The sequence below is a fragment of the Falco naumanni genome, chromosome 9, assembly GCF_017639655.2.
Source record: "Falco naumanni isolate bFalNau1 chromosome 9, bFalNau1.pat, whole genome shotgun sequence".
NCBI classification, from domain to species: Eukaryota; Metazoa; Chordata; class Aves; order Falconiformes; family Falconidae; genus Falco; species Falco naumanni.
The window spans coordinates 36948988-36974579 of NC_054062.1; the positions used below are offsets into that span (position 1 = coordinate 36948988).

General features: G+C 43.7%; 2 protein-coding genes across 8 annotated transcripts in view; one reads left to right on the forward strand and one right to left on the reverse strand.

The window, feature by feature from the left end:
• The window catches only part of JMJD1C (jumonji domain containing 1C), a 153517-nt gene extending 144424 nt beyond the window's left edge, over positions 1-9093 (forward strand). For all 4 annotated transcript variants that reach the window (XM_040606444.1, XM_040606445.1, XM_040606447.1 and 1 more), the window contains one exon: positions 242-9093. In XM_040606444.1, the coding sequence (XP_040462378.1) occupies positions 242-331 (90 nt within the window). In that variant the 3' untranslated portion in view covers positions 332-9093. The remainder of the gene's footprint in view (positions 1-241) is intronic.
• Positions 8846-24729, reverse strand: NRBF2 (nuclear receptor binding factor 2). 4 transcript variants are annotated; one of them, XM_040606449.1, is made up of 4 exons: positions 24592-24729; positions 13125-13209; positions 11528-11568; positions 8846-10371 (listed from the first exon to the last, which is right to left on the reverse strand). In XM_040606449.1, exons 1-4 carry the CDS (start codon positions 24643-24645, stop codon positions 9658-9660), a joined length of 894 nt encoding a protein of 297 aa, XP_040462383.1. In that variant the 5' UTR covers positions 24646-24729; the 3' UTR covers positions 8846-9657. The 4 variants fall into 4 exon arrangements, with proteins under 4 accessions (XP_040462383.1, XP_040462386.1, XP_040462384.1 ...); XM_040606452.1 differs by lacking the exon at positions 24592-24729 and adding an exon at positions 14826-14968; XM_040606450.1 differs by lacking the exon at positions 24592-24729 and having other exon boundaries at positions 13117-13209.
• Positions 24730-25592: the final 863 nt, after the last annotated feature.

Consider the following 25592-nt stretch of genomic DNA (forward strand, 5'->3'; position numbering starts at 1 on the left):
TGAGCAGCAGCATGAATGCCAGGGGTGTAAATGACTCTCCCTTGAGTTGCTGGTTTTATTTAGTTCACGTTATGTTTCAAAATATGTAAAAAGGTGTTTCCTTTTGCACTGGCTTGATGCAGCCTTCATTTGTGGGGTTTTTTTTACCACCCACTAGGCTTAGGACTCAGTCCTAAACGCAGTTACTTTGCAGAGTTCCTTAGTCGTAGGCCTCACTAAAATCTGTCTGATGTTCTTGCAGGTTAAAAATATCTTGTATCATGCCGTTAAAGAAATGGTGAGAGCTTTGAAGATTCATGAAGGTGAAATGGAAGATACAGATGAGAACTAAGCACGCTCTGCTTTTTTGTGTTAACATCAAACGGAGGTTATTTTTTCTAATACATGAACAGTATGCACACTAATGTAAGCTTCACAAACCATCAGTGCCAAGAAAACATAGTCATCGTATTTACTTGTTAATGACACTGCAGCAGTAGAGCTTCATATCACAGCCACTGTGATTACATGTTAGACTTGCAAACAATTAAGCAGCATTCTGCTGTCCTGTATTATAATGTACATGAAGTTTGTGAAATGTCAAAGATTTAAGATGATGTATTTATTTTTGGAAGAAAAACACAAAATTCTATGCTATATTGTTGATCAAATGTAAATGTGACTTGTACAGTTTGCTAAAATAATTCAGATATTTTTCACTACATTGAGACAGGTTACTGTGAGAGTAGGACACAAACACCAGCTATTGCCTGCATTTGGGATCTTGCTGAGTCCGCACAGCAGTCATGTCATAATCTGAAAATTACTGCCAAATAATTGTAAACTTTGTAAAATATAAAGTATATAAAGTAGATATTAAATACAGACACTTCAGTATTTTATTGAAGCTATTCAGTGTACAATTAAACATTTTCAAAAGGTGTAATTTATTTAAAAATTGTCTCATTTTGGTAAAATTTATGTGAACTTTTAAAGCTAAATATTAAACTTAATATGCTATGTAAATATATACATATATACATTCAATGATGTATTTTTTTAAAACATTGGCTTGCTTTAATTTGTTAAAAGTGGAAGTGTTACACATGCTTTGTACATTGAAGTTGAAAGGGGTTTTACATTTTCCATTAAAATGACTTTATCAAATGTTGTCTCGTCGTGTTTGTTTTCCGGTGTTTGTGGCCCGTGTGTGAGTGTTGGCAGTACTGTCACATGCATCTCTGATTGTAACGCTTGAAATGTTCTGCCGGGTTCCTGTGCACCGCTCTGCCCTCTCCGGGCTTGAGACAAAACTGCCAGGGGAAGTGCTGGAGCACAGCTCTGATGGCTGAGCCAGAAAGAGCCTCTCCTTAAGAATAAAACAATTTAAGCATTGCATATGTTCTGTCTTCAATAATACAACATTTACTGTGGGTGAGGGAGGAAGGAGTTGTTACAGAACAATTTTTTTTATACCATCTTGACCTTTTACAGTTCAAGCAATACCACAAAATAATGGATGATTAAAGAAAAAAGATTCATATCTCTTTTATTTAATAATGATAAATGGTAGACCACTGAGCAGAGCTCTTGGAGTTAGTGTGAAATGTTAAGGTGTACGTGGATTTAAATTAGTGAAATTATTGAAGAGTTTAGATTTGATATCAAACATTAGGCGCAGCCATCGGCTAGCTCGTGACGTGTCCCAACTGGGATGTAACTCGCCTGGTTACTGCTCCCGGTCTGACAAGGTCTGACCAGGTTTTGGGTCACCGAGAAAAAACCCAAAGCAAAACCAAACACCACAACAAAAAACTCACATAAGTTACCTTAAGAAATAGTGACATGTGAAAGCAATTTCTGGTTCCAAAAGTAATGTTCTTTAGTTGGTTTTAAAATTTTGAATTTATTTGAAGGTGCAAGGAAATACTTTGGGGTTAATGTTGCTGTGCTTGGCAGTAGGTTCTCGGCTTCGGACCCGGTTCTGTGCAGCACTTTCCTTTGCAGTGCCAGCGGCACAGATCTGGAGCGTTGGCCAAAGATGCAGACCCTGCTGTTGTAAGTTTGCTTAATGACAAGTGGACTTCAGTCACACGTACTTTTTTTCTTAAGCTCAAGATACGTAAAAAAGAGAATTTTTATCAAGTTCTAAGTATTTTTCCCTCTGAATCCGGTTTTGATGAGGTACTTCTTACATTTGTGAAATTTCTTGAGGCTGCTGAAATTTGCATTCCTGCTGCAGATGGTCATATCTCCCCTCCACCCCCCTGGTGTTTTTTCTACACAAAGAGCAGTTGTTCTGGCCTGAGCAGTGTCTGTTGTCCCAGCTCGCTCCTTGTGCTGGGATGTCTTTGCAGCTGAGTTGAAGGCAACGGGTTGGTTTCCCCTGGGTTGCTCTTGGAAAGTGTCACGTTGCTATGTCGGTCCTGGCCAAAGCCTCCGGCTTCCCGCTCTACCTCTTCCCACAGGCGTTCTGGTGCTTTACTGCCGGCGACTGCAGAGCAGGCAGCGCCCGGTGCCTCGAGGTCTGAGTTTTGGTACCATCCTCTGAGCCCCCACGGGGCGCTGGCTGCTGCCCCAGTCACCCCACAGCACCTACAGACGTGGGGTGGGATCCCTGTGCCTGCCAGCGGGGTCGGAGTTTTGCCTCCTTGCGTGGGCACCGAGTGAACTGCTGAGCAGAGCCTGTTGTGAAGTGTGAATGTTAAAGTTCTTCCTTTATGACCCCTTTCCTGCCACCTTTGCTGATGAATCCTTAGGTGTATGACAGAAGTTGATAATCCGTGAAAACGTGTGGGTGAAGCGGCCGGAATCCTCCCAAAGGCGGCCTGAGAGATGGACGGGATTTTAAGACAAGTCTCATTTTGGAAAGGCAAAACCGACGGGCGCAAGCTGCGGCGTTACATGGTGCTGCACAACTTGCTGGGGTAAATAGATCTGTGTTGCTTTCGTAGCAAAGATAAATGGATAAATTAGCTTATGAACTGCATAAATAGGATTTCGATTAGTCACTATAAGTTGAACTGCCTGCTCGATTTGTTTAGTGTAGTTTCTCTATGGTAAATTGATGCAGTAGTTACACCAGATGTATAGCTTGAAAATTTTGTGGTTAATGAGTATATCTGATGGATCTGCAACACGTAAAAAACATAACACGACGCATTTTGCTAATTGCTTTAGGAATTGCTGTGCTTGCAGATGGCCTGGCCTGGCCTCATAAACTGCCCACAACAATGACAGTGTCACCCAGTAACTTGTGGGAGGGAAGGAGCCAAAAGCGAGTGAACAAGGAGAAGGTGGCACAAGCCAAGCACGACGGGGGAAGCGCTGTAAACTGTTTATTGCCGTCAACTCAAAAAGACTGCAAGTCGCATGCCACAGGCAGTAACAGACCACAAGAAGTTGTTAAAGGTAACAGTTCAAATACCACTAAAAGAGGCCAGAAATTCTTGCTTTTTTAAGTACTGAGTGTACCAAACTCAGCTGATTCAGTTACCTTGAGATTTCTGACTCTGGCGCAGCAAAGCGGAGCTCCCTGCGCCCCTGCACCAAACGGGGCTGGCGGTGTGCTCACAGCCAGCGCAGCCTGAGATTTTCATAGCTGATGTCTGAGACTAAGGAGGGGTTGTGGGGAGGAGTGTTGTTTGCAGGTTAGTTTTTCCCTCTCAGCCATTTCCATGTTCTGCAAGGTGTTACTGGCCGTGTTCTTCCCATCTTCAGTTCCTAAAGACTCTGCAGACCAGAAAAACCTTCTAATCTCAACTATTTTAGTATGGCCAAAAGTATCTGATGAGATCAGCTGAAGCTGATGGACTGCAGGAATGCTGTACACTCCTAGAATGAGAATATGAATGTCATCTTTTGCCACCTTCCTATGGACACCATGGCTGTCTTGATCTGCTATGCTCTCCATGGAACTCTTCCTCTTTTTTTCTTTTCCCCGTCCTTTGAAAGCTCACGTCTCAAAGTCATCAAAACTGCAAGCCCTGGTCTCCACACATACCCCTTCCCTCCCCCCTTTTCTGGCTCCTTCTCTACATCTCCATCCACTGCCGTACAGTAAGTGACCATGGCAATTTTCTTCCTATTGTAGCGCAGAGGTAACTAATGAAGAGTAAGTAATTAGCAAAGAATAAAGTGGGGCTGCTATGACCTGAGGTCTTTCATCATGGCGGGCTGGCTGCATACATGGTTTAGCTGAAGCTGAAGTTACTGGGTTGCTGGAATTGTCAGCAGTGAAACCACGGTCCCTGTTATGCAGGTCAGACGTAGAGGTTTATAACAATCTGAGTTAAAATTTAAAATCTATTTCTTCTATTCTTCCAGCTTCATGGAAACTGATGAGATCTGTGTGTGCAGACTGAACCCCTGCCTGATCAGCACTGCGTTCTCATGCTCTCTGACCTTTTCGGTAGGTGGTGATTTTGTTCGTACCCTCTCCCGTGACATCCTGTCAGGCCCTCTCCCGCTCTCACAGCTGAGGCCTTTCCCGCCCCGCGCCTGTAACTGGGAATTTCCCTTCCTTCCTCCTTCCACAGCCACCGTCGCCTGTTCCGCTGCTTTCCTGAGCAGGATGTTTGTGCTCTCCCCCACATCCGTGCTGGACGAGCTGCCTCTCCTCGCCGAGGCTCCCGCACCAAGGCTTCGCTGTGCTTTCCCCTCCTAACCCCCTGCTCTGCCCCAGACAATGTCCGCTCTCCACTGTGCTCCCGTTTTCCACCTTTTGACTCGTGCTTTGTAAGCGGGCGTACTGCTTCTCCTCCGCCTTTGTGTTCCTGGGATACGTGTGCCCCAGGAGAGCAGGGCAGCCCTCGGTGGCGTGGGGGCTCCTCCGATGCAGTGCCCACTGCCCTGTCCCTTTCTTTCCATCTCAGCAGGGCGGCCTAGGAACCTCTGACCGAGGAGCAAACGACCTGTAGCGTTAGCAGCGCACACAAACTAACCTCTCTGCTTTTTGTCATCTGTTCTCACAGGTTTTGAAAAGGAAGTTACGATCTATATATAGCTAGCAGGAAAATCTTGCCTTGCGGCAAATTAAAGAGAGGTTTTACCTGGTGCAGCACACAAACAGTGGCATTTTAAACACAAGCCTTTCTAAAGCTAATTGTTAACACTGGAGGGGTTTCACTGTTATGTTTCAAAGTGAGCATTTCTGATACCTTCCAACCCTACCAATACAATATATTCTTGACACAGATGCCTGTTTCTTCTTCCAGTCCCTGGGCATGTGGTTTTATCGTAGCTCTGTGCTTCCTTAGTGGAATTAAAGAGTAGGGTTTAGTAGCTCTGAGGCAGGAAATCCTGTATTTTCACAGCTCTAAGGATTTCATATTGTTTGATCTCAATAATACCTTAACTCCTGCAGCAAATAGGCCTGGAGGAACACTTCAGATGATTACAAGACAAAAAAAGCCTGGGTAAGTTCAGGTTCCTTCTGGTAAAACACACACAGGAGAGAAAGAAGGTGGAGGAAAAGATGGCCATAGCTCTTAGCTCTGAGTCTTTAGGGAGTGACGAACTTCTTTTTATACAGGTGAACCCCACAGGCCACATGCTCAGGCAGAAAGGCCTTGCGGACACTGTCCAGCCTACACCTGGTTTGGGGCAGCCACACTACCACGCTGGTTAACTTTGGAACAGTTTGGCCGGTTGACTTTGTTTCCTATTGTATTTCTTAGTCCTTTGCAGTAAGAGATTTTATCACCTGTGGCTGTACTTGATTTTCTCCACCTGTTTTGCTAGTGAGCCTGCTTTTGTGGCACCAGAGAACAGCTCGGCTTGGAAGAGGCCTCGCGATCACCCCGTCCAACTTTCCATGGGAAGGGCAGCCTGGGCAAGGTGTGCTCCCACCCCTGGCAGCTGGCCAGCAGGAGGTGGAGGTGGTGAAACAGCTGCTACTGACCTGGGAGCAGGAAAGAGTTCAAGGCCGGAGCTCCTGAAAATGAAATGCTCTCAGAGGAAGAGGTCACAAGATCCTCTTTTCTCTTTATGTAAACCCAAAATATAAGACCAACACTTCTGTATTTTGGGTTTCGCTGCACTGTAAGTAGCAACTGGTGGCGCAGCCTGTGGATTTTATTCTCGAGAGACTCCACATTGCTTCTTCCCCATTGCTTTTCTTTGGTTTCTCCTTCTGTGGAGATACAGCCAGAGATTGGGTAATCGCAATTTCTTTTTGCACAGCACATGTTTGTTGGCTATATTCAACAGGGATAGTATTTCTGTGTTCCAAGGCAAGCGTGGTTTCTGTGGTAAAGCGAAGTCTATGAATAGAACTCAGTGTCGGGATGCGTGTTTAAAATTGGTTCTCGGTGAGACACTTGAAATAGCGGACCCGAGGAGCTGTTAGCTCTGCCCAGTACAAAACCACTGGGCTCCGCCACGCCACCCGTGGGAAGGGAAGCTTTCCACGCGCTGTGCCAGGCTCTGGGTACACGCAGTGTCACTGCCCGCAACTTCCCGCTTTGTTGCCACTGTAGCTCATGCAAAATCGCATCACTTCCCACACGGGGCTCACACGCGCCACCGTTTCGTCATGCCTGAAGGGGTGGGGGGTGGGGGGGCACGAGGCTCTACATTCGGGTGGGAGCCAAGCTGGCCGGCCGTCATCCTGCTGGGGGGTGGGGGGGTCACCAGCCCTGGCCCCGTCCCCCTGTCCTGTGGAGGCGGCTGTGGGGCATGGGGAAGGCAGCGTGGGGGGGGTGCTGGCGGCCACGCCAGCCGTGCCAGGAAAGCAAACCAGGCATTTCTTCTTATCGTTTCACGACGCCAGAACTCTAAACAAGCTGACAGGTGATAATCATTTGAAACGGGTTTTAAACTGTTGGGGCATAGACTAATTGCTGACAGACACTGGCAAAGAATTTCCTTAGATTTATCGCTGTATACCTATGAAATTTGTCCTCTAGTGGCGAGTATTCTCTATACAACCTTTCATTCTTTAAATGGACTGTGTAATTGCTTAGCCCTGAATTCAGACCAAAGAATTCCTTACTTGGGAAAATTACAGTATTTCATCTTATTTCATACACTTAGCTTTTCCCCTGGAAGGTAAAGGATTTTCTAAGGGAAAGTCATTATTCAATGGATTCTCAGCTGCAGGATGCTTTATAAATGTCCCCTGCTGCTGCTGCAAGGGGCAATCCTACCTGCTCCCATGTAGCACCTCTCTGCCAGCTTTGCAGCCTTCCTGGCTGGCTGACACTGGCTGTATTTGAAAGGGAGGGAAAGAGTCCAACTCTTTACTGGTACAGCCAGCTCCAGCTCCAGGATGCTGTCTGTACTACACAGAAATATTCAGCTTTCCGCATTACCTTCCTGGGGCTGGTGCAAGCTCACAGCCATGCTAGCAGTGTTTATGCTGCAGCTCAGTGCTCGGAGCCTGTTAAAGGGAACGTTGCACCTATTCTCCTTTCTGCATCGCTCATGGGAGTGAAAAACTCTCATGCCAAGCCATGCTGCCTGGAGTTTGATTTCAGCAGTGGTCACGTGTTGAGTTGGCAGACTGCAGGAACAAACAAACATTTGCATTGCAGGAGAGAGAAAAGTTTTAACAACACTTTCAATGGTAGCAGTTTGGAGTTTTGCCTCAACATGGTTATCCTACAGAGAAGCAGCTTCCTTCGCATCGGGTGTTTTCTTTGTGCAGCTATATATGAAGGGGCAGTTTAGTCTTAAAAACAGAAGGCAGAGCTTGCAATTTCCCTCACCCCCTGCCCCCCCAAAGAATCCTGACTCTTCAGCAGAGGTAGCCACACTAAAAATTCCTTCTTATATAGCTTCTGTTGCAGAGACAGCCAAAAGGTCTCTCTGTAGCTATCAGCCCTGCGCTACCATCCCTGACAGTGACATGAGATAGGTGCTTAAATAATTTTATTTCCTTCTTGTAAACATATACCATTTTCTTTGCTTTACTTACATGAATAGAAACACTCCATTCCACTGCCTTGTCACCTGTCACAGCCAGCCAGGCAGGTGACAGTGGAGGTTGTAACTTGCCCTTTTGTGGGAGCAGTGAGCTGGGGCTGACCTGAAACAGGCTACCTCGTCACAGTTGTTCTGTGGGGCCACGTGCTAAGCAGCTCCGACTGAAAAATAACTTATTTTTCCCCAGCAGGATTAGTCTACTGCTACAGTTCAGTACAAGAGACCTCCTCTAATGAACTCGTCTTACCTTTGTTTCTATAGGCTTTCTAGCCTCCAGTCCCTACTCTCCTTCAAGCAAGCACAGGAGACATCAGGTATACAGAGGTTAAAGGGAGAAGCTGCACAGCAGTAAGGTGTTCTTGCTGCAGTTCCAAGTCTACTCTGGAAGAAAAATGTACTCTTAGAAAACAAGCTTACTTTATAACAGCACAAGAATAACTTAAAATAAGGTAGCTTGCAACACTTAACACCTTTCATTAATCACTAACAGCTAAAAGTTAACTAATGCCTCCACTACCCATGGCAACACCCTGCCTGGGGAAAGCCTTGGGTTCAGGTAACGGTCTAGTGCAGGGGCAGGGCATGGCTGACCCACGCTGAAAGGGGCTGCACGTGAGGGCTGCACTGCGCTTCTCAGAAACCAAAACCCTGAATGGGCGCACACAGCTCTTGGCAGCACGGTTTGTTCAGCTCCAGGTAGCCTGTCCCTGAGCAAAACCATAGTGCTGCTTCCTCTGACAATTCGGCACTAAGTAGGGGTTACAAACCAGCTATTAGACAAGTCTCTTCATGTGTAGGCAAGGCTCGGAGTTCATCCCAGCTTTCCCATATTTGCTGGATGATGAACACAGAAGTTAGCTGTACGTGTGTACTAACACTGTTAGTATAAACCTTAATTCGTTTTTCATACTCTGCAACATTTGTAGAAATTTAACACACGTTTAGTGTCAAAACACCTTGGTTTTTATTTTCATATCCTTTTTTAATCAGGTTAAACTGTAAACAGTTTCTTCTTCAATCAAATACTGCCAGCTAGAATTACTTCCATTCATGCATCACTGAAAACAAAAAGGGCATTTTTCCTTAAGTATAGATTTTTCTTTTTTGAACAATGTCACTTTATACAGAAACCAATAGCTAGATTCGATGCACCCTGATTAGTTATGTAAACAGATAACCCAAAAAACCCTCATCAACAGAACTAATAAGTTGGTTCCTTCATAGAATGGAAATCAAAATCTTTCCTGACTGGAGGTTAAAACACAGGAATATGGAGCGTGGCACATCAATCCATCTAGGATGTGTATAAATTGCACTGTATCTGAATTAACAAAGTTATGCACAGTTTAAATTCCTGCTAAAAAGCATTTTTCAATATGAAGTGGCAGCCAACTGGCAACCGTAACAGTTAGGTTCTGCACCATCATTTATGGCATTATAGATAACTATTACATATAGCATACTCTAAACCCCTGAAGGATTGTGTTACTTCAAACATTCTCCAGGCAGTCATTTGGTTTGAAACACTGGGAGAAAGACTAAAGAGCTTGCCATCTTATACCGATTATGGTACCTTTAAATTCTATGAAGTAGATCAGATATGATGTGTATTTCACAGTAACAAAGTTGCTTTAATGCCTTTTCTCCAACAGCAGGATTGTGTTAGATGTTTCTGCCCTCAGATCACCAATGTCCTGGTGGTTTTCCCTTTTCATAGGTTTGGGTAACTACAATGAGCACTTTTCCTGTTTTTTAACTATTCATCAGTCCTTTCAGTATATCTTCGGAGAGTTCCAGCAGAGGGAGTTCAGGGGATGGGATGTCCAGTGGGGGAAGGTTGGGTATTGGAATGTCCTTTGCCTTCCCAGCAGTTGTTGCAAACTTCTGCCAAGTTGCAGCTGAAGAAGTTTCTGAGTGTTGCTGCAGACCCCACAACTCTGACTTCTCCACAAAATCGGCATCTACATCCAGCTCCTTGTCTACTGGAGATTTTTGGAGTCTAGCTCTTTCTGCTTTTAACTGCTTATTCTCTCTCCTTAATCTCTCATTTTCAGCTACAAGAAATTCTATGTGCCGTTTCAAATCTGCAATTTTGGTTGCCTGCTCTTCTATTATTGTTTTGTCATCTTTTGGAGCTTTACTCCCAATACATGCTTCCACAGGCTCCTTTTTTTTCTGAAGCAGAAATAACAGTGTATCTGGGTCCCTGTCAAAGACACCCTGAATATCCTGTGGATGTGTCTCTGTGGAAGGGCTGTATTTCTGAGTAACAGGAACCAGTACGTTTTGATCATCAGTGTCTTCAGCAGATGGTTTATAAGAAGTCTGAAGATGTGCAGCTATTTCCTTGTCAGCATTCTGCTGGGCTTTCAGCTTTTCCTCCCTCTTTGCCCTTTTCCACCTCTCCTGGATGAGCAATAACTGTTTCATGTGACTATCCCTTTGTAATTCCAGTGATAGCTGAGCCTGAGTAAGAACAAGATTAAACAATTTAAATGGTGATCCCTAGTCCCACCTGAATATTCACAGCTGTAGTCACATGCATGTAAATATTTACATGAAGAACATCACAGCATGTCTGAGGGATGGGGAGGAGCTTTTGTTATTCAAATACTAAATCCAACAAGAAGTGCTCTCTCCTTGTACAATGCAAGACATTCAGGTATGTCACCCAAATTTAGCATAACTACTGGTATTTGTGAAGGAGTGAGTTAACATATGGTCTGCGAACTAAATGTTTGTTTGTTTATAAGTCACCGACCAGATTACAATATCTCTGAGCAGAGGCGCTAGGAGTTTAACTGACCTACAACCAACACCAAGAAGGAAGAGAATCATTTGGCATGCACAGCCATACCTAAGCTAAACCACACAAACTATCTGCATGCTTCTGTGATGGTATCTGTGTAGACATATTAATAACAGCCAGCACTGCAGAAAAGTGCTCCAAGGCCAGATGTGGTCCCAAATGATTCAGCCATATTTAATGAAGGGGGTGGTGTGGTAGTTAGTAACTCACCGGGACCACCTGGGTAAGAGGCTACCATTTTTCTGCAAGAATGACCCTTTGGAGAAAAGGCAGATGGTCTGATCTGCAAGGGCTATTTGCTTTGATAATATTGGCTAAACTCAAAGCCTGCTGCTGTAAGAGTGCTGAGCAGGCTACACTACTACATTCACAGATAGATTTGTGCAATGACTAAGGAAAGGTGTAGTGCTGTTGTTCTGGAGATCCCCCAGTCAGGACGAGTAAAACCAAAATTACAGACTGTAGATGTGATGCTCAGCTTTGCATCTCAGCAAAACAGCCTAAGTGCCTCACAGCAAAAGTTAAATATTAAATTAGTTTTATCACCTACTTGAACATGCGTTGCAGACTAGAAACTATTGTTGGAGAACCCCTGGATGGGTTAGTAGTTCTCTTGCCCCCGCTCCATGCACACTTGGAAAAACGCTCAAAGACGACTAGCATCACTGCACTTCTAAAACTCCTGGTGCAGTTGACATAGGTTCAGAAAACTACGCAGAGCCTAACATGCAACAGAGGTTCAGGGCACAATATGACACGCCGGCACACAACAGAGCTATGGCCAATTTCAGTATCTGCTGCACTTGGTCTCACCTGCTCTGACTGGGTCAGCTTCATAGCGTCTGTAAGGTATGCTGCAGAAGAGAAAATTCATAAACACTTAAGACAGGGTTACAAAACCTGAACGTTTCCATAAAAGCTAAGAAAAGGCTTCAGACCTCCCTTATTCTGAATCTCCACATAAAAGCAGCAGCCCAGAGGCAAAGTATTTACCAAGTTACAGTGGCTGGAAACACCTGCTGTTTTTTTCAGAAGTCTGGAAAAAAATTATTTTAAGATCATGTAATACATGCTACGGCCTTCCCATGGCTCAGGTTGTTCCCGTTTGTTTTTCAGAGGAGGACAGCAGCCATTTCCAGAAAGTCCCAGAAGAACAACTTTCCCCTGAAGGGAAGAAACACAGCTAAGGACCAGACTTTTAACATACAAGCATTTTAACACAAAATGTGGTAAGTAAAATCTTCTTGTCCACAGCACACCAGCATTACGAAGTCATGCTTTTTAATTATATTCCTGATGAAGGGGTATAGTCCACAGTTCCCCACTTTTTTCATCAACTTCCCCTCCAAATCAGAAAATGTGCTAGCTTACAGTCAGAACAGCACTTCAAACTTTGAGCATATCTTGCTAGTGCTGAAAATGACAAGGTACAAGAAATTATTAACCAGATTTGGAAGGATGTAAGATAATGGCAGAGAATCAGACAAAGAAAGGTAAGAAACATTTTTGGGTTTAGTCTTGGTATATGAAGTGAGGGAAACCAAACAGAAAATTCTGCATATTAGAATGTAAGTGCTACCCCTCATTGCTATGAGTATTCATAAATGCCAAAGAAATTATCAGGTTCTTGGTTTATGGGGCTTTCTAGTATTTATCAATGGAAAGTGGGAACGTCTGGTATCTAGGTTACGATGTTCAGCGTAGCCATTTATTTTGTCTCCACACAAGCCCAGTCACACGGAAATGTTCTACTTATTGCACCAATTAAGACTTCCTCTTTCTTCTTCTGCCAAGCAGTTGCCACTCTGTCATTCAACTGATGGACTCCAACACAAATAATTAAGCATGACTAGTTAAATGGACAGGTAAATGCAAAGTCTCACTTAAGAGACGCTGTCAATTGCAGTGTCAAGGCCTGTGATGCAACCTGCTGTTTCACTCGAGTTCTGGGAAAGCTGAGCTCATCACCTGTTCTTGATTCAGGCATTAGGAAAGGGAAGTAAGTGAACTTTTGTAAGCAAACATTTGTCTAAGTATTTCCTTTATCAATAGAGAAAGCAGGTGACTTCAGCTATGAAAGCATTGAAGAAAATACAAAGTATGAAGTGAAACAGGCTTACAGCAGGTCCCCAGCTGCCGTTTGTGTATGACACAAGGTGTTGGCTTCACCATCAGTCAAGAATTGCCTTCACAGTGATAACTAACCCTAGCCACAACAATTTTGGAAACACCTGACTTTAGCTACTCATATTAGAAAGAAAGTTTCCAAAAGGGTGCTTGATCTGGACTGAAAAACAAATTCACATTTTAAGAATAAAAATTTTGCAAATAACTAGATATTCTACTTACATGAAGCATGCAAATCTAGAAACTAATTTTAAGAGCTGGAATGTGAGAATTACCTACTTACCAGCAGCTTTTCTGTGACAAGAAATTGCTTCTTCATATTTTCCCACTGCCAACAAACGGTCTGCTTTTCTGCTCTGCTGGTGAGCCTTAAAATAAAAAGAGCATTACATCAATGAGGGTTAACCGACAAATAGTTATACCTGTTTGAAAAGTAATCAGTATATCTAAGAAACCTGTACTGATTCCAATTCTCTCACTCCCTTCCAAGCTTTATAATTTGATTTCTTCTTTAATGCTACCTTACAAGAATCTGTACTGCACAAATAACTGAAGTTTGTTAATGCAGCAAAGATGGTGTGTACACAACAAAATCCTTTTGAAACTGTTCCTCAGAAAGTACGTTCTCCTTTGTCAGCAGGTATTTACTGTAGTTATGTAAAAAGACCAGTAGGTCATAGGAAGCTGTAAGTATTTAGGAGCAATTTACCTGGCAGAATGCAAGATACTTGAATTATGTTACAGCTTACAGCTGGTTTGACATTTTCTGCTGCCCCATGCCCAAGAGGCTTTGCCTCTTGGGTGAAGAAATTGCAAAAGATCTTTGTTTTTTTGTTTGCAGCTTACACTAATTAATGGAGGCAGCACAGCCATAGTTAAAGATACCAAAGCCATGTTGTTGCTGTCCAACAACACTATACTAGTATTTGTAAGCCACTAATGTAAACCACTAAGGTAGACTAAGGATGTTGCTGAAAGCAAGCAATTGATGCAAGTATTTGCGTATGCTCAGTGAGAAAACACTATTGCATAACCAGCACCACAACGTTCATAGAAGCAAGTCTTTTTGCCATTACTACAAGACATGAAATTTATGGTACTTCCTCCAAGACAAGCTGTGTAATATGAAATGTAATATCGAAGACTACAATCACTAACTGGCGAGACTGTCAGTAGCACAGACTGTTCATGACTGCTTTACTTCATGTTAAGTTTGAAGCAAACAGACATCAGGTACTGGGCACTGACTCTGGGAAACAACACAAGACACTTCCAAATCTGTAGGAAGTTTTTGCCTGTTTCTTTGTTTAAGAGTACTGTTTCTCAAGAAAGGCTTTACCAAATCGATACTGATTGAACCTGTAGGGGAAGCAGAGCTGAGAGCCTGATATCTGCTTCTGTAATCCTTGTCTCTGACCCATACAAACTCTTTATACCCTCCCTTCACCCAAATAAAGGCATAAAACATCTCACACTTCAGATCGTTGGTAAATGTACGTTACTGACTCACTTTAAGCATCTTCCAGGATCAACGTAAAAATGAACACATTTGTCCATATCCAAGACATTAGAACAGCTGGTTCCCTCCAGGCCTTATGGAATCACACTTTTCTGTCTCCTGCAGTCTTGGCAGAAGCATTGAAGGTCAGATAACCCAAACAGGACGTAACATGATTCTATCAGGACTAACATGATACTTAGGCTAAAATCCATTTAAAAAGTAAGTTCCAAATGCACCTCAATTTCTTTGTCATCTTTTCCTCCAAACTGACTTATCACCTACAGTGTTACAGTAAGTTCAACTTTCTACCAGAATTTTAGCAGCGCTCACAGCACAGAAGAGAATGACTTCTGCAGAAAACACTCTTTTGGGCAACAGCTGCTCTTAGGCAATTCCTACCATTTATATCACTGCATTTAGACGTTTGGCTTTTCTAAAACTGGTTTTATATGCTAATATGGAATGTTCTCAAAAAAACCCCACAGCTCCTTGATTCTTCGCAACTAGTATTTTGGTTGTAATCTTCTTGCTCACTTTCATTCAATGCTCAGAGCATTGTCAGCATTCCCTGTTCCTTCTGCCCTGAGGTTAAATAATCCCAGAAGAGGAAGTGTTTTCTATTGGAAAATCATCTATTTTATGCGCTTTTTCTACGGACTCCTACAAATGACATATGCCAGAAAGATAAACTTATTTCCTACTGAAATGAACAAATGGTATCAGCTCATATAGAGCCATCTCCTTGGTTATTCCTGGCAGCTCATCCAGTTACAAATTAGCTGTATCATGGACATAAAAACACCTGAGCTGGGCTCCTTGCAAAACAATTTTTCAATAAATTAGTATCGATACAGCTGCTTCTGCAAACTGCATGGGCAGGTCTGAAAAATCAGGGAAAGAGGAAACGGGGCAGCTAGAGACAGAAGAGCTAAGGAAGCAATTCAGCAAGCCATGGGCCTGGTTCCATTTCTTAGTTCTTACATAGAAGAATTTGAGTCTGATTGTTTTCAGTGGTTATGTTCATATGTTTTAAACTTGGAGCATGATCTTACTCAAATCACTTAAGCACAGGCAGAACATTTGAGGACAGTCAGTTGTTATTTGATTGAGCAAGTAAATGATTTCCATTCTCAATTAACTCCCAGTGAAGCTGAATGGAGTCTGAAGTTTGGCTTAACTGTGAATAAAATTAAGAAAGCAACAATCCAGAGATGCTAGCATAAAGAAAAGCTAGGATTCTCGGATTACATGGTCAGAATGCCTTTCTTGCTGTTTACAGCAAAATATATTAATGACAGGCCATCTTACTCTGATGCAGAGTGACATACTTCCCCAGTGGAAACAACAGGAAACGCAGTAGAGAAAAATCAGTTTCAGCACAGCCTTGTGTGAGAAAGCTAGGTGTTTTGCCATTGGTCATAAGCGAGGAATTTCTCATTTTGTATGTTTTCTTGCCAGCTTGACAAAGAAATATTTGCTCATTTATTCTATCCTGTGTTTGTTCCAACTAGCTCATTGTGGAAGGACCTAGGAATTTCTCCCATTTTCATAGCAGATTATTCATCACCAGTTTGAAGAAATTAGTGGTGCTGTTTCCTAGCAGCAAGTGATGAAGCTGCAACAGAAGTACTTGGATGCTTAATAGCCATGTATCACGGATAAGCTTCTACATCTTGTTTAGTCTGCTGGTTTATTCTTAGTGCTCAGTTACACTTTGCCACACAGCATCCAACCATTGTTAGCAAATCTATTTTGATTGATACATAAGAGTGGCCTGTATCCCATTATAAAACTGGCAATGGAAGAATTGGCTCTTTATCATAAAGTGAAAAAATGGCTCTCAAGTTTTTCCCTGGTCTGATGTCATGTTAGAGGAAGGTGTTTACACCAACAAATCTGGAGCTGCTATGCTAGTTCCCAGTAGATTCAAACAGAACTGCTTTGACTTTGGTCTTGCTGCTGTGATGATTACAGAAACAGCTGTTGTCTAACTGTGGTGGGTTTATATATCTGATTGCTCTTTCCTCCTCCAGTTGCAGTACTGGAAATAAATGTAGGATGTGGCGTAAGAGTAATTATAATTTATGAACAAGCTATGGAATTGAAGGTGGGAAGCAGGTCGACAACTACTTCAGATGTCACTCCCAATCCAGACAAGCAGGAATTCCCAGTAGGCAAATGGGCAGGCATAACAATTTGACTCTCGTAAAAGGAAGCAGGTGTGAGTGAAGGATGACCAAGCTAAAAAGCTTCCTCACCTTGCTCCAGCATACTTGGTTCTTAAAAGTATTTGTGTGTGCCTTATTGCATCACTTGGAACTACTCTGGATCGACTACAGAAGCAGGTAAGCTAGACAGCTTTCCTCAAACTTTCCAACTGTAGCTGAGATATTAAGGGATGATACCTGCACTTGTAAGTTTGTGCTGCTATGGTGGAGAAATGCTCCTATTTGATTTTTCCACCCAACTAGCCCAAGTCATTACCTATGTAATCTCTGAGCAACAGAATAAAAAAATAATCAAACAATCCTCTGAACAGCAATGCAGATCTCCTCTTTGCCTAGAGTTTTCTTTAGAAGCCAAATAACTAACACCCACCTTCTTTTTTTCCCCAACATAAACTAGACAATGATGTGACTGCAGACCATGAGAAGTGAAGCCATAAGGCCCACTTGACAGATCTCTTACCAGTCCCTCAAGCTAAAAATTAAAATGCTAGTTTTCTTTCTACAGACAGTGCACCATTACAACTTCCACCATGTGATCCTAGCTTAGGGTGGGGTGGGGTGGGGTAGGGTAGGGGGGAAGCTGCTGGTTTTCCCATATGATTCCAGTTGATGGCTAGCTATTACAGAAAGGAGAGTAACAGGAAAAAACCTGCTCAATCCTACAATATTTTTAAAAGACAGATGTAGTACCACTCATTTTCAAACAGGTTGTCTACTACCCTCTCCTAAAAGCAGTGATTTGCAAGTCCTCCTGTAGCTGAGACAGGTAGGCTTGTGTGTGTTTTGTGTTTCTTTGCTCCCCTAATGGGAACAGCTCCTCACTGGCAAAGCCTTGCACAAGATGTTAAGCTTGCAGCCTTCTTTGTTCATTCTAAGGGACTCCCTAGAAAGCAATATATTTTAATACAATTACAAAGCAGAGATTACAGTGCATTACTTGCTAAAAAAGTTACAAATGAAAGCAGGAAAACACAGCTGCTAACATGATGGGGCCTGAGGAAAGCTAACTACAAAGTAGTTCTGTCTAATATAGCAGTTTCTAAATGTTTTAAGTGAAACCACTGTTTGCTGCTAACACCATCTATTTTATGCTACGGACTGTGGATACCGGTTATCTTTGCCAGAAAGGATCAATACCTATGCTCACTTACTGCTGAAAGCAAAGATGAAGGTATTTTTTAAGAGATGAGGGATCTGTTTGGGGATTTGTTTCCTTAAGGATACAGGGTTGTTTTTTCTAAGAATGTATTTTGAAGAAAGGAAGCGTCAGAAAGCGCACACTGCATTGCTTCCATATTGTACAAAAGAGTGCTAAGTATCTCCTATGTGGCTGTTCACGGCAGCAGGCCACAAAGGGTGGGATGAGGTGGTGCACTGTTGTTACCCCCCACCCCACAAACCCTCTGTCAGTGCTACACCTACAGAAGTCTCTTTCAAACCCATTCTTACCAGCAAATAGTGGACTTAAGTTTGCATGCATATGTCTGCATATGCATTGAAAAATGGAATGCAGAGAGAATACAAGTGGAAAATGACCTGAGAGGTCCAAGAATAAACTATGGCCATCCATTTTTTTAATTTAAAAAAAAAAAAAGTGCAATCACAATGAATAAAAGTCAGGGTGGCTATGAAAAACACTTGTATTTACAGGCAGTTGAAGTGAAAATAATAGAGCTGTACTGTAACTTATGCTAAATAATGGGAACATATTTGCCACTGAGCCTACAGAAATGGTAACTTGTAGCTTTCTTACCAGTCGCAAGCTCCCTTAAAAATACTTTTTGTATTCTTTAGAGAAAGATAGAAGTGACTGAAGGAGAAACAAAAAAAATGCCAGAACCTATTGTGGCTGCTCAACCAAGACCACTAGCCACAGGTTAGCTCAATTTTCTGTCTTTGAAAGCCTGTACTTAGCAAAGCTGACAGAACAATGACTGAACTGTAAATTACAGGTTAGTGTGACTATAGAGCAAAACAAATATGTGAAACTCTCATGAGAATGTATTCTCAATATTAAGACTCAGTCACTTTGTATTGAGCTGTAAAGATGTTGAAGTTCAACTCCCTAGTAAGTGATAGTATTAGAATTTAAATATATGGGCAGACAAGCAACCAGTTGTTTAGCCAACCGTTATTTCACTGAATAGCTCTAACTGACCATGCATTTGTTCCCAACCTATTCCAAATTTAAGATAAAATTGTTAGTCTGATTTCCTCACCATGCAAATGCAATTAAGAGATCTGGAATGAAACCAACTTACATTCACACTGCTCAGGTTCAGTGGAGTCTTCAAAACCCCATAGAGGTATAGCTGCAGTTCTTTCCCTGATCACCTGCAACTTCATTAAGGCACGACATCCTTTTACCTATTGCCCAGTCAAATTGTCTTTTTCATCCATTTAATATGATAAAAGCACTAAATACCTCAAATTGCTTGTCAGAGCCATTTCATATACCTACAGCTCTCAGTTGCTTTGGTAATGCTTTTCTTGTCCCCATATATAGTGCTGCAGCTGGTACTACACAGGTCTTGCTAATTAGAGGTTATAAGCTAAATGAGAACAGTGCAACTGCCCTGATGATAAACAACAACCTGGGCTCCTATATGTAGCCCTCAACCACGTGGCTCAAGCTGCTACAGCAACTGAGCCACCCCTCGGCAGGGACAACTGAATCATCACAACAAATAGTCCAATAAACAAACTATTCCAGGAGCAATGATTTCAAACAAGTGGGGCAGAAAGTCTTCAGCTGTGACTTCATTCTGCTGCCTCCCCAGGCCTCTATGAGATGGTTTCATTTTGGTCTTTAAACTGTTAGGCATGCTTACTCGGAGCTGAACTGCATGGCTTGATGTTACGCACGTTAATGCCAGCATGACACAGCAGAGAGGCACTGCTGGTAGGTACCCGAACAGCATAGACACCAGTGAGGAAATAATGCTTCTGTCAACCACCTGTAGCTTAGCTAATTATGTTCTTGACTGGGAGCCACTGCAAGTTCTTAGGTGTGCAACATGGAGCAGTTCTGTGTCATGCTTTAATAGTAGTTATGTGACTGAATAAAAACATTGTTGAGCTTTTCCAAGGAGGCGATTACTGATCTGGCTGTTCAGCTGAGTATCTGACACATCACCTCCACGCCTCCAGTCGCTTTACTCAGACAGATAGGCTGCTGCCTCTGTGGGTTCACACCTTACGTTTCCTTTAGCTGAAATGAATGGCCCCATATAGATCACATTGTTACTGGGAAAACCCAGACAGGGCTTCTACTACTGTGGTAAAAACAAGCTTTCTGTTGGGCATGTCTATATAATGATACTTCCACTTTTATTATTACAAGCTTGTTTTCTCCAGTTTGAGTTCAGAATTGAGTGCATCTGCCTCTTCTTTCCGTTTTAGATTGGAAGAGCAAATATAGCAGCTTTGAGGCTAACTTTTATTTAAAAGAAAAAACAACAATGAAAGAAAACAAACTGGATTCAGTAGATGTTTCTCTAGATTAACATAATATTGCTGTTTTTCCAACCAAAATAACAGAGGCACAGGCTGGCATTAAGTCTCAAACACATTGGCCCATGTGGTTTAAATCCTTCAGTATCTGGTAAACTTTCACACGTGCTTTCTATTTTCTCCCACTACTCTTGCATATTTATTCTGCTTGTTATTTTGCCCTTACGTAGATGTAGTATTCACCTCACTTCTAAATCATTTTTTAAATTAGACCATTGATTGGCTTGCATGGAAATGGTTGCTACCACTGGCTTATAGCATTAACATTAAAAGCTTCTATTACATGAGATTCTTGCAATATACATTTTGTTGTGTTATTCTCACTCTAGCCACTGGTCCATGCTTTCTGTCTTTCATCAAAACAACAGCTCTCCACGCTGGTTTACTTACACTTCAAGAAACTTCTAGGCAATAGATATTCACCAGATTTTTACCAGATTTTTGGGCTATATTTTATTATAAACCATACAAAGTACCATTACATTGTAAGAAGAACACAAGGTAGAGGTGGTATGGCTCTTCAGCAAATATTCTATGGGAGGATACTGAGGTTATGCAGAGTTACGGGAGGATATTCTGTGGGAGGATAACTGCAGAGTTATGAGGTCCTGCGCGCTGGAGACAGTATCAACTGCAAGAACAGACTAGAAAGGAAACTTGCTCGTTGAATGATTTGCCTCATGTTTACAGTGTTACTTCTAAGCTTCTAATGGTCAGCTGTGTGTGGTTGTGCTTCTTAACTGGTACCCTTTGCTCCTATACCCAAGGTTAAAATTACCACTGGATGTGTGATCAGAATTCTTTGCCTAACTCAGATGGCAGTAGGAATTGCTCCTACAGCAGGCAGCACAGAGCAGCTCTTAACTGCACTTTTTTTACATAGTGCCTTTTCTTATGAGACTTATCTTCGTGCTTTTGCAGTAAAAGATTTCATCTGTTAAAGAATGTTGAGATGTCTTAGTTTATGGCACTGGATTATGTGTGAAGTAAGTGTTCAGCTGGACTAGATTCCCCACTATATGGTTGCCTGCAGGTGCAGGGACTCTAATTAGTCCATACCAATTTTAAGTTCCTAAATATTACATTCGGAGGGCTAAAGAACTGGCTTCCCTATTAGTAAAAGCATCAGAATCAGGGCTTTAACCTATTCTTTCAAAATCAAATGCAAAGCATACATTACACCAAGGCAGGGAGAGAAAAGGATAAGAAAAAGAGACAAAATGGATGCTGAAGTATCAGAGCTGCCCCAAAACACTTTCCTATGGCTTGCATAACTCAGACAATGGCAACAGATTTGGGAAAAGTTGATTCAATTTATTCCTAAATGAAGTATCACTGGAGACAACGAATACCTCGAGGACAGCTCAGTAGAAAAATCAAATCAGCAGTTAGTATTGTAGCACAAGCCCTAGAAAGGTTGAAAGAAGGAAAGATGGGGTTATACTCAGCATGACTATTTGTTAAGCATGCAACAATGGCAGAGAAGGTATACAAAACATATTAATAACTTTAAAAAAAAAAAAAGAGTGTCTGAAAAACCAAAGCCCAAATTTTAAAAAGACAGGTCCATTTCTCATTGAAGTCATTAGACCTGAAGGTCAACAATTAAAACTTCCATTAAACAAAACCCACTGTAGTTAGAGATTTATTTATTTATTTTTAAACAGCTCTGGAAAGTAAATAGGTATTTGTCTCGAGTCATCTACAGAGGTAAATCGGTGATTTAGGAAAATAAAAAGATTTAAACTTAAGAAAAAGAAATATCAATGATAATTTAAGGCATTAAGACCCAGAGGTATAAAGATAAAATACTATTTTGGAGGGAACTGTTATCTTTCAGAAGACCGAAAAAGAATGTAATTGAAGTCAGCAGAATACAATAAGGTATGGCATGCCACCTGTAATTAGAAAGGCTAGGCAAATAGTCAAATATATAAATAATAACTGAACTGAAAGCCACCAATACAAGTGATTAAGTGCAGCTGGCATGCTACATGTTGACAGAGAAATGGAGACATTAGGATACTGCAAAGCTGCTAAGGATTTGCATTTTTGTCAGATCAGCTCCCCAGGAAAATCAGGACAGTATCCACGCTTTCCAGTAACTAAGACTAGATGCTCAAATACACAACTAATTAACAAGTTTTGCAGGACAGAGCAACATCCAAGAACTACAGCAAATGCTAATGAGAAGCCTTAACTAAAGAAAAATCAATTTCACAAAAATTAGCAAGCCATGATATACTGAAAGAAGGAAAATGTCTTGTAGTTGAGTCATTCATAGCAGATAAATAGACCTAATGATTACTGTATTCAAAACCACTTTGTGGTTTAGGGGGGAGGGCTGTTTGGTTGGGGTTTTTTCCCCTCCTCTCTGATGGTCTGGCACCTCTGAAAAAAGTTGTGCTTCTCCAGTCCACAGGAACTAGACTTAGGTAAGAGAAGAGATTTATATGAGAAGCAAGTGAAATACATGACATTGTATAGTGTCAAAAACTTACATGAACATTCTTATATTGGAGGTTGGCACCTTCCCTGAATGTTATTGCAAACCTGAAACTAGCTGCAGAAAGGGACTGTAAATAGAAGATCTTTGCAAAACTCTAGTTCCTCCTGTTCATGTCCTTGTAAAAATGTAGGCATGTTCTAACTACGGTACTGTACCCATTTAAGCTCATCATGAAGAGTTTTCATGGCGCTTGACACAACCTGAAAAGACGCGTCATTTTTCTGTGCTAACGACTGTATTGTGCAGCAGTTTCAAGAAGTTTTTGTATTTCAGGATGCTTCTTAAAAGGGAGTAGGAACATATATGCAGGCAACTTTGTAATTTTCTGTACAAAACTATATAAATTTTTTCCTGTATCCTCTGTTAACACAGAAGTGTCTTGATTTTATTGTTAACCTGGTGCTAAACAGGTCTGGTAACTGCACATTCCTGTCATGGTCAGAGGATCATCAACCAGGTTTTAGTCATACTCTTGTCACTCCTACAATCCTTAGTGAGGGGTCTCATTAAGAAACAGTACTAACTGGGGATATCTACTGTCACAAAGTTGCTACTTTCAGCCATTTACTAGTGAATATTCAATAATAATCTTCTCCTTAGAAGCTCATGTACTAGACATACTTTTTAGAAGGTTTTTATAGTGCCTGTGAAATCGCTATAGCTTATCCCTCCTGCACTACTGTGCTGCAAGTTCGTCTGCCTTTAACTTGTTGATATGATGGGTTTACAAGAGCTTTCTACCTCCTGCTGTTCCCTATTTCAATCAGAATTGCAGTACGCAGAGTAAAAAGTCTGAGACAGCATGATGCAGACATACCCAGAGTAGTTCTGCACCATCAGAGTAGATCTAAACAGATCATCTTCCTGCTGCACCATCAATCCCTAATTCCATGGGTGGGCTGCAATGCCATTTTTACTAGCCTTTCTGAAACTTGAGAGAACAGTCCAGAAATACCTGACTGACTGTACGGAGCAGGCAAGGGTTTGCCAGGGCTGACACCAAGCGGGAACAAATCAGCTTTGATTAAAACCCAAACTGACACAAGCCTCCATGGTTTGCATGGCAATGTCTAAACAATTTCTGGCTCACACTAATTCCCGGAAGCACTCCAGCAGTACCCCTGGGGTGCTGCTCCTGGCTAATTGGACTGCTGGCCCAAAGCTCATTTTCTAAGGGAATAATGCTCTCTGTATCACCGCATCTGAGGCACAGTCGAAATAAGCTGCCACAAGGCAGCAGAGAATTAACCGTTCTTGACCCTAGAGCTCGTCTATGTGACAGAAACCTACCCATTTAGGCTGCTTAAAATCTGATTAGCTTGTGTGATGATGCGTTTTTCAGGCGTGTTTCTGTTAAAGTTCCTCAGAGATTTAGTTTGAGCAATTACTGATTTAAGATTTTACAGCGTTTCGCCTTCTGAAACTAAAAGCAGCTAGTCAGTAGCGGGCCCCGGTAAGTCCCTCAAACTCTTTAAAGTCACGCAGATAGGGCCTGTGTCAGCTGAAGGTTTCCTGACAGAACTTGCCTTGTGTTTGCAGCTTGGGCCGGGCTAACCCCCCGGCCGGGGTCCGACCGCGCCGCGCCAGGCAGCCCCGCGCCGTGTCCTGCCCCCGCTGCTCCCGCCCTGAGGGCGGCAGCTCCCCCGCACAGCCCCCGCGCCGGGCCCGCTCTCCCCGGCCGCCCAAGCCGCCACACGGCCGCGCCAGCTGCTCGGCCCCGCTCCCCGCCGGCCAGGTCAGGGCCCGGTGCCGCCGCGGCAGGACCTGGCACAAGCCCCGAACAGGTGCTGGGGCGGGGGTGTGTGTGTGTCTGTGTGCAGGGCGGAGAGGGCCCCGATTACTGTTCAAGTCGCGCTGTTCCGTCCGGTTACCCACCGGAAAGCGGGGAGGGGGGTCGCTCTGCCCCCGCCGCGGGCGCTCGCCGCCGCCTGAGGCCCGAGAGCGGCGGCAGGGCCGGCTGACAGGACGCCCCCCCTGTCCCCCGCGGCCGCGCGCTCACCAGGTTGAGGGGCCCCTCCATCACTTCCATGGACGGCGGGGGCTGCGGGCACATGGGCGCGGAGGCGGCCCGCTCACCGCTCCCGGTGCCGCCGGCCCCACTCCTCCCGCGTCCCCGCCCCGGCGGGTTGTAAACACGGCAGCCGCTTCCGCCCGGCCCGCACCGGGCGGCGACTCGCGAGAGTCTCGGCGTCGCGCGAGACTCGGGCAGCGTCGCCGGGGCAACGGGCGCCGCTCGGGGCCCCGCCCCGCCCCTCCGCCGCCCGCCCTCGCGCCGCCCCAGCGCCCGCCTTCCCGCCCGCGGCGGCTGTGTCGGGTCCTCGCTGAGGGGAGATGGGGACTCGGTCCCCGGGACCGGGTGAGCGGCCTCTGACAGGCGGAGAGGTAGCGCTGGCGGCGCGGCACGGCCGCAGACAGGGGGAGGACCCCGCGCCCTTCGCAGGGTGCAGCAACCGTCATTCTTTTCCCTTTGTTTTCTTTCTTTCACTGAGCGCTGTGTGTGGCACAGGTCGTCGGTCTGTAGGTGCGCGGGGTTTCCGTGAGGAAAAAAGCACGCGACACGGTCACGAAGCGTGGCGGTAAAAGCACCCATGGCCTCAGGGCAGCCAGGTCGGTGCCGGTGTAAGGGAGGTCACGCAGGGGAGCCACAGACACGGGTGACAGCGAGAAGCGACCTTCCCTGGCAAGGGCGCAAACCCAGCTCCTGCCCTGGGGGTGCAGTGTGCCCTGAGGTCCCAGCGAAGGAGATGGGATCCGGGCTGCTCTGCCAGCCCCGGCGCCAGGCGGGTCAGGGGGGCGGCGGTTCGCTCTCCCCGTGAGGGGGGAAGCAGCAGCTGCTGCTCGTCGTCGCTCGTACAGGAATTGCAGTATACGAAAACAGGTGACAATGATGGTGATACCAAAATTGCCCTATCCCCGTGTATATGCTAACAAGACAGTATTATATTATATTAAATAATATCCATAAACTTTCTTGAGGAAGATCAGCTAAGCAGGGCGCTG

Bases quoted from the DNA above. Each gene is read 5' to 3' on its own strand.
- NRBF2 (XM_040606452.1), bottom strand. From the start codon at position 14,882: ATGAAAGTGAGCAAGAAGATTACAACCAAAATACTAGTTGCGAAGAAT. The intron at 11,569-13,124 runs GTAAGTAGGTAA...TCTCTTCTGCAG, and splicing joins TTGTCACAGAAAAGCTGCTG to CATACCTTACAGACGCTATG. The intron at 10,372-11,527 runs GTGAGACCAAGT...GTTCTTACTCAG, and splicing joins AGCTGACCCAGTCAGAGCAG to GCTCAGCTATCACTGGAATT.